Source organism: Elephantulus edwardii, unplaced genomic scaffold, assembly GCF_000299155.1.
Source record: "Elephantulus edwardii isolate Elephantulus edwardi_28Jun2011 unplaced genomic scaffold, EleEdw1.0 scaffold00133, whole genome shotgun sequence".
NCBI classification, from domain to species: domain Eukaryota; kingdom Metazoa; phylum Chordata; class Mammalia; order Macroscelidea; family Macroscelididae; genus Elephantulus; species Elephantulus edwardii.
In genome coordinates, this window is record NW_006399883.1 from 4235289 (window position 1) to 4243165 (window position 7877).

The 7877-nt window shown below is 46.8% G+C and overlaps 1 protein-coding gene across 1 annotated transcript in view; it reads right to left on the reverse strand.

Moving 5' to 3' along the window:
• JMJD4 (jumonji domain containing 4) overlaps positions 1 to 7625 on the reverse strand; it is a 10325-nt gene extending 2700 nt beyond the window's left edge. Inside the window, exons 1-5 of the mRNA XM_006894032.1 lie at positions 7361 to 7625; positions 6695 to 6860; positions 2485 to 2610; positions 1301 to 1568; positions 520 to 666 (exon numbers count right to left, since the gene is read on the reverse strand). Coding sequence (XP_006894094.1) covers positions 520 to 666; positions 1301 to 1568; positions 2485 to 2610; positions 6695 to 6860; positions 7361 to 7625 — 972 coding nt within the window. The remainder of the gene's footprint in view (positions 1 to 519; positions 667 to 1300; positions 1569 to 2484; positions 2611 to 6694; positions 6861 to 7360) is intronic.
• Positions 7626 to 7877: the final 252 nt, after the last annotated feature.

Genomic DNA, 7877 nt, shown 5'->3' on the forward strand with positions numbered 1-7877 from the left:
AGGGTGGAGAAAACAGTGCAACAATGAATGAATGAAAACCCAAAATCTCTGTAAATGTTCATTAAAACTAATAAAATTTAATTATAAAAAAGAAAAAGATTAAGGGGAAAAAAAAAGAGACCCCTAGGTAGCTCAGAGGCTTCCCAGTGATCAGATGGACCTCACTCCTATAGCTGAGGAACTACCTTCAGGACACAGCTGCCTTAGCCCTGTGACCTGCAGCAAGCCTCCACAGTTCCTCCCACACGCAGGCCCAGCAACCTCCCTCACTGCAGCCCTGTCCCTGGTGAGTCCCTTCAAGTGCCTGAAACCTGTTGAATTTATCCCGGGGCCCACTGCTGAACTAATGTTGTTTTCTGAGCCTGCATAAGAGCTCAATATACAGAGAGGGAAGCAAGAGCAAAGATGTAAGCTTATACAAAGGAGAAAAGCACTGTAAAGGGACTGGAATCCCAGGTCAGAATTCTGAAGGAGGGAAGAGAAGGAGCCTGCAGCCACTATTCCCGTCCTTGGCCATACCTGGCAGTGGTGGTGCCAGTCAGGCATGACATCTCTCCATTCGCTGATCTCCTGCTGGACAGCGAGGAGCTCCTGCTGCAGGAAGCGCCACATGGGGCCCAGATTACAGCCATTGATCCAGTTGTGGTTGATCGAGATGGTGTCTTCCTGTAAGAGACAGGACACAGGTGAGTCCCATACCTTCACAAGTCCCCTTTCCTCACGGTTCAAGAAAACCAATCAGTTCCCATGGGGCCAGGCCCTGTGACATAGTGCCCTATACAATGTAAGGTCTGGAAAATGACCAGAGGCCCAGCCCTCTTCAGTCAAATGGCTCCATCTCCTAAACTTGGTTAAGGAGAACAGAGGGAGCTGGGACTGGGGTAATCTAGTCTATAGCTAACTAATCTCGGGGAGACTCCCTGAGGCTCTAAGTGCTGGCCCAGTGTATATGGGTGCAGGGAGCCACAAAAACATGGGACAATGCCACCGCGGGTGTATTTGCATGTATACCACTGGCCCAGAAAAGGAATGTGGGAGGGGAACACAGAGACTGGAAGGACCTCAGCAATGCTGTGTTCATGAGCCTTATGTCTTCATAAAAGGGCTGGCTAGTTGTTGGCTCTCCCTATGGGAAGGCCTGCTTACTGTGGGATTAGGGAGAAACAGCAGGCACTGCCTTGTCGTGGGTACCAAGGGTTTTCTAAAGGAAGGCATCCAGGACAGGTGCTGAAGAAGAGGTACATGTAGGGTGGGGTGCATAGCAGAGGGAGACACATATGAAAATGGCAGATGGACTTACCAGGTTGTGGACCTGGTGGTGCCATCCACTGGGCACGAATACCATCTCGCCTGCCTCCTGCGTAACCTCCAGAGGTGCGCTGCAATGTGTACGTGCTGGGTGCAGGCGGACATCAAGGAGCGTGGGAGAGGTTACATCGTAGGGCAGGCCACCATGGCAATCCCGCAGGGCTTCTTCCTGCCCTGGTGGAAACAAGAACCACCTTTTCCTCCCACAGATGTTGACGGACCAGCTGAAGGAGCGCAAGATGTCAGCATGGAATGGTGACCTGTGGCGAGAGCTCCTGGTTCATGCCCGCTGGCGTAGGGATGACCTTTATTTCTTTTGGAAGGGACTCATTCTAGCTTATTGAGCTCACTATCCTAAAGGTCTCAGAATAAAGTGGGGTGGTTGTTGTTGGTTGGAACAGACTTATAGATAACCCTCTAATGGCTTTCAGATGCTGTAAATCCTATGGGAGAATACTGCCCATCTTTAACCCATACAGCAGCTGGTGGATTCGAACTGTGTACCTCTGCACTGGCAGCATAATTCCTTGGCACAAAAACTGAAACTTTTTGTTTTATAATTGTGCTAACAGCCTATGAATTGAAAGGTAAAAACAGACTAGTATTTTATTGGAACTCTGGTGGCCTAGTGGGAAAGAGCTGTGCTATGATCCAAAAGGCCTGAGATTCAAATACACCAGCTGCTCCAAGGGAGGAAGACTGGCAAACTCTGCCGCTGTAATTTATTGCCTCTTACAACCCACTGGAAGGTCAGCTATGGGTAGGTTCCAACACGACGACACATATCAACAACCAACAACAAAGTAGGGTAGCCCTCCTTATTAATGTGAGACAAGGCTCCCCAATGCTCACAGCTCTCGCGTCTGTGCTAAGGAGTTCTTCTGAGAACCGTGGCTTGCAAGTCAGGTGGGTGGGCCATATCGCCAAGATTTGACCCACCAGAATGATGGCAGAAGCTGTACAGACTCGAAAGAAAGAGAGAAAGTGGTCTGAGTTAGACAGGAAGGACTTAGGATGCCGCACTCAGTCCAACTTTATGTCCTAGCTAATGGGACTCTCCAAGAGGTTCGGAATAAGAGGTGACACACTGGTAGGGAAGCCTCAGGCAGACTCCAGCAGATAGAAAGGAGGGCAGACCCCAGAGCCCTGGAGCAGTTGGCAGACTCCCAGCATTACCAGGTGCCTGCAGGGCCCATGTAGACAAAGCGGTAGTCATCCACATCGATGGCGTCCCAGTACTCGTTCAGCCAGTCTGAGGAGAAGTACACAGGCAGGGAGTACACACCCTCTGCTGAGGTATTCCTGTGGAAAGAACCACACACGTATTTTTGCAGAAACAGCTCCTGAAAGCATCGTCCCTATGCTGGTGCCACATTGACCCTGGGCTCAGCTATCATCTGGTTTTAGTCACGTGTCGGCAAAGTATAGCCAAACAGCTTTTTCAGAGGGCATGCCAGCAGTTCTCTCTTCACTGCCAGGTGAGTAATCTCATGGCTGGTGACAGCCAATGCCAAGTGCCAGTTGTGTGAGCGGGGCCATCTTAGACCACTAAACCCTAACTGAGCCACTAGCTGACAAGCCCTAAGACATCCAGAGAGACCTGGTAAAGAACGGCTTAGTGAAGCCCAGATTAGACTTCAGGGACACAGAACCAGGAACAAATAAGATGGCTTTGGAGTTGTTTTGTTACATGGCAATAGATAACTGATGTTTTAGATCTTTCTGGTACCAGTTCTATGATTTTAGCTTTTGGTTGACTTGGTGTTCCTTAATGCACTGCACATTATATTTATTTTCTTGGCCGTGTGGCCCTCCGTGGCTTCTTCACTAAGAGCAGTGAACTCCACCTATCCCTTATTGATGAGAGGCTGTGGGGGCAGGCTGAGGATGGCCCACTCCTCAGAAATACTTTCTGTTCCAAGCTGACCCTTCCCCTACCTCCTGGTCCATCCCCTGAATCCAACAAACAGGCACCCAAACACAAGAATCGGCTTGAAAAGTCTCTTGGAAACAAACACACAACTTTACAAATGCTCTGCTGATAAGTTTCTGGATAAAACCGAATTCACAGCCACTGAGTCACTGTGACCCATAGCAGTGCTACTGGACTGAGGAAGAAACTGCCTTACAGGGTTTCCAAAGTTATAAATCTTTACAGTAAGCAGCCTGCCTGGCAGGCTCAAACTGCTGACCTTCTGGGTTATAGCTCAATGCTTAATTCACTATACCCCAAGAACTCCGTGTTTCTGAATTGTTTTTGTTAGGTGCCATCAAGTGACCTCTGAACAACAGATCTGAAAGTTGCTCCACTCTACTCCATCCTTTTGATTGCTGACATGTTCAAGCCCACTGCAAGTCACTACGTTAATCCATCTTGTCAAGTTTCTGAATTAGCGCACATATAAATCTTGGCCAGAGGCAAAGATAGGGAAGCGCTCCAAATCATTTGACGTTCCCCAAAATACTATGCTGGTCCCTTTGCCTGGCATGCTTTTGAGCATCTTCAAACTTTTTTTCAAAATTCTGCTCAGATATTACGTTCCTCGTAGTCTCTCCTGACTGCCTCATCACAGGCTTTCCTCTTTTAATTTATTTAGCTACTAGCTCCGTCTAACATACTTCGGACATGTTGTGAGGAGAGACCGGTCCTTGGAGAGGGACATCATGCTCAGGAGGGTGGAGGGACAGCGCAGGAGGAGAAGGCCCTCTATGAGGTGGATTGATTCAGTGACTGGGATAATTGGGATGGGAGTGTCAGAGGCAGTGCGATTGGCACAGGACAGAGTGGAGTTTGGGGCTGTTGTACATAGGGTCACTATGAGTTGCAAGCGACTTGACGGCATATAACAACAAACAACAACAACTAGTCAAAACCAAATTTTGAACAAACAGCAGACAATATTCTAGTGTAAGATACCCAATGACAGGTTATTGTTGTTAGGTATCATTGACTAGGTTTTGACTCACAACCACCATATATACAAACGCCATCTGACCCTTGATCATCCTCACAATCTGTTGTGCTGGCTAACCTTCTTGTGGCTATTGTTCAGTTTTCCTCTTCTTTTTGCTGATCCTCAACCGGATCAAGTACAGTATCTTTCTCCAGGTACTGACTCCACCTGAGGGTCAGCATGCCCAAAGTATTTGAGACAAAATCTCATCACTTCCATTTCCAGGCAGCATTCTGGCTGTAATCTTTCAAATTGGACAGATTTGTTCATTCTTTTGGTATATATGGCAGGGATATATTCAGTATTCTTCCCCAACACCACAAGTCAAAAGCATCAATAATTCTTTGGTCTTCCTTGTTCATCATATAACTTTCATATTCATACGACACCATAGAAAATACCGTGGTGTGGTTCAGATCCATCTTAGTCCTCCAAGTGGCATCCTTGCCCTATGTCACTATAAAGTGATACTTTGCAAATTTGCCAAATTCTGTGTTGTTTGATTCCTAGATGCCTGTCCTGCTGCTTCTATGAGTATTGACTGTGGATACCTATGAAAATTCTATGGAGCACAGTTATACTCTAAAACAAATTCTTTTTCTACAAGGTGGAATCTACTAAAGGCAACTGAAATCCACAGAGCAAGACAGTGTTTGAGTGTATGTGTCTGTTGCAAAAACACAAACTCAGAAACCGGACCAGTGCCTGGTTGGGCCTTATACATAGTTTAACTAGGTAAGCTCTCTCTGCCAAAACTGTGTGATGTAGCCCACCACTGGGTATGTTACAAGATGAGGGTCAACTCAACCCATTGCCTTTAAGTCAGAATTAACAGGTGGCTGACCCTCCTGTGGGTTTTCAGAGACTGAAAAATCACACAGAAGAAGACTAGCCACCTTTCTCCCATGGCACAGCTGTTGGACCTGAACTGCCAACCTTTGGCTGGTAGTGTAACTCCCTACCCATTAGGCCACCAGAGCTCTCTATGAGATGAGAGTACTGGGTGATAAGTAGTAGCTTATCATGCACTACTAGGTAGGTCCTAGAAATCATAATCACTGGAATTTGGATTCCATGCTCATTTTACTTTTAAGCCTTAGTTTCCTCATCAATAAAACTGGAATTCAAAAGCCTTGGGTGAAGAAATGGATACAATACTCAATTACAGAGAGTGGATGTTAAGCTGGAGTTTCTAGGGGGAAAGGTTATGGGAAGACATTTCCTATTCATGAAAATGAGATGAATTTCTCAGGTTGGGCATTGTTTGAGCTAGTTCTTGAGGAGTAAGCGAAGTGTGAAATCCCAGGGATGATGTGATAGATGAGGAAAGACTATGAAACGGCCCTGGTCTTGCCAGTGGTGGTGATTTTGAATACAGGACAAGACACAATCCTGTTGTTGTTGCTGTTATGTGCCATCGAGTCGCTTGTGACTCATAGCAACCCTATGTACAAGAGCCCTAAATGCTGTTCTATCCTGTGCCAACCTCGCCGTCTCAAACACACTCATTCCCACCACTCCACTACAGAACTGATCCATCTCATCAAGGGTCTTCCTCTCCTGCACCGTCCCTCCACTCTGCCAAACATGATGTCCCTCTCCAATGTTCGTCCCTCCTTGCAACATGCCTAAAGTATGTCAGACGAAGATTCAGAATTCTTGAATCCAAGGAGCATTCCGGCTTCACCTTCCCCAGGACAAACCTGTTTGTTCTCCTAGCAGTCCATGGTATATTCAACACTCTTCTCCAGCACCACAACTCAAAGGCATCAATTCTCTATCATCTCTATTCACTGTCCAACTCTCCCATGCATAGCACGTAATTGCAAAGAATATAGCCTGGATCTAGTCTCTAGGCTGACATCGTTACTCTTCAGTACTCTTGAGAGGTCCCTCACAGCTGACTTTCCCAATGCAATTCGTCTCCTGATTTCCTGGCCACTGTTACCAAGAGTGCTGACTGTGGAACCAAGTAAACTAAAACTGTTAACTATCTCAATCTCTTCATCATCCATACTGATGCTGTCAATTAAAAGAACCTAGTAAAGGAAGTGTCAAGATTAGTTGTAGGGAGTTTAGAAAAGAAATGGCAGGATGTGAACTGAAAGAAAAGGGGTGGAAAAGAGAAGGCTCCAGGGACATCTGAAGGGAAGGCCTTCAGGATTCATGATTCCTTAGGTGGGACGGGTGGAGAAGAGTCCTCACAGATGCTTCTGGGCAAAAAGTATACAGAAGAGCAGCATGAAACAGTGATGGCATAAAAATATTTTATCTATGCTCAAGAGAGTGGGGTTTTTTTATACAATGACAAATTCCTAATTAGAAAACAGTTCCTTTAAGTGCGGCTAATGGTCGCTAATGCAGGAAGGCCTCAGAATTCATTCAATTCTAGGAAAAGGTCATGCCATAGTCTATGCACAGGGCTTTCTTACCTGCATAGGTGCCAGTCCTTCAGGTACAGACAGCCCTTTGGGGAGGAGTAGTTCTCCTGAATATATTCTTTCCAGTAGATGATGTAGTCTCTGAGGGGCATGTGTTCCTTGGGATTGGAGTTGTATTCCTTTACTCCACAGTTTGCAACAGGTACAATCATGTCTCCTGAAACAATAAAGACACAACGTTTGTGCTCTGAACTCTGAACTGACTTTTCTAAGTTATTCATACCATCCTGTTCTGACCTCTCCCCAGGCCACTGGTCCTCCAATTCACTGACAGATGAACACTCCAGAGAAACCACTCATATTCACACACTCACTCCCTTCGTTTGTAGCCTCTACAAATTGACCTTGCCCTAAGAGAATTTGGACAAGAGCATGTCAGGGTCAGAAGACACTAGCTCAGGTCCTGGGCTCAAGCGATGGTGCTGTGGGTTAGTAAGGAAACGCCTATGCTATGACCCTGAAGCTTTTCCATTCAGTTGTTGTTAGGTGGCATTGTCTAACTACCTCATGGTTGAACGTCCAGCAGGTTTTCATAAGTTGTAAATCGCACAGGAGGAGACCGCCTATCTTTCTCCTGCGGGGCAGCTAGTGGATTTCAGATGACTGCCTTTGGGTTAGTGGCATAACTTCTTAGCCAGAGCTCCCTTCAGTACTTACCGTAATTCTGAAGCAGATAATCAAAATTAGGCTTCCCTTCGGGTGTCACCCAGTGCTTCCTGCTGCCCCAGCTTTCAGTGAAGGCGCTGGAGAAAACACAGGGCACGTTGGGGAGTAGGAATCTCTTGAAGAAATCGGCATAAGAGAAGGCTTCTGGCTTCTCGATGAAATCCACGCAGTCAGGAGTCCGGCCGACGCTACTTGGGAGACACTCTCCGAGGCCCTGGAAGTGCTTCTCTGCAAATATGCGCGTCTCTCTGTCCATCTCAGCACCCTGGGTTCCGCATTTGTAAAGGGGGGGAAACCCTGCAACACTTCGGATGCACCAAGGAAGGTCCCAGGCTGCTCTCCGCCCAGGAAGCGAAACGGTGCTCCGCAAGGGGCGAGGGATCCAAACCAGGCTTTGACCTCTCAATTTTTTAATCTGTATTCTACACCAGATGAAAAATTAAAGACTTGTTAATAAAAATCCCTCTTTCGGCGCAAAAGCCGTGTGCGACGCAGTCAGGAACAGAGA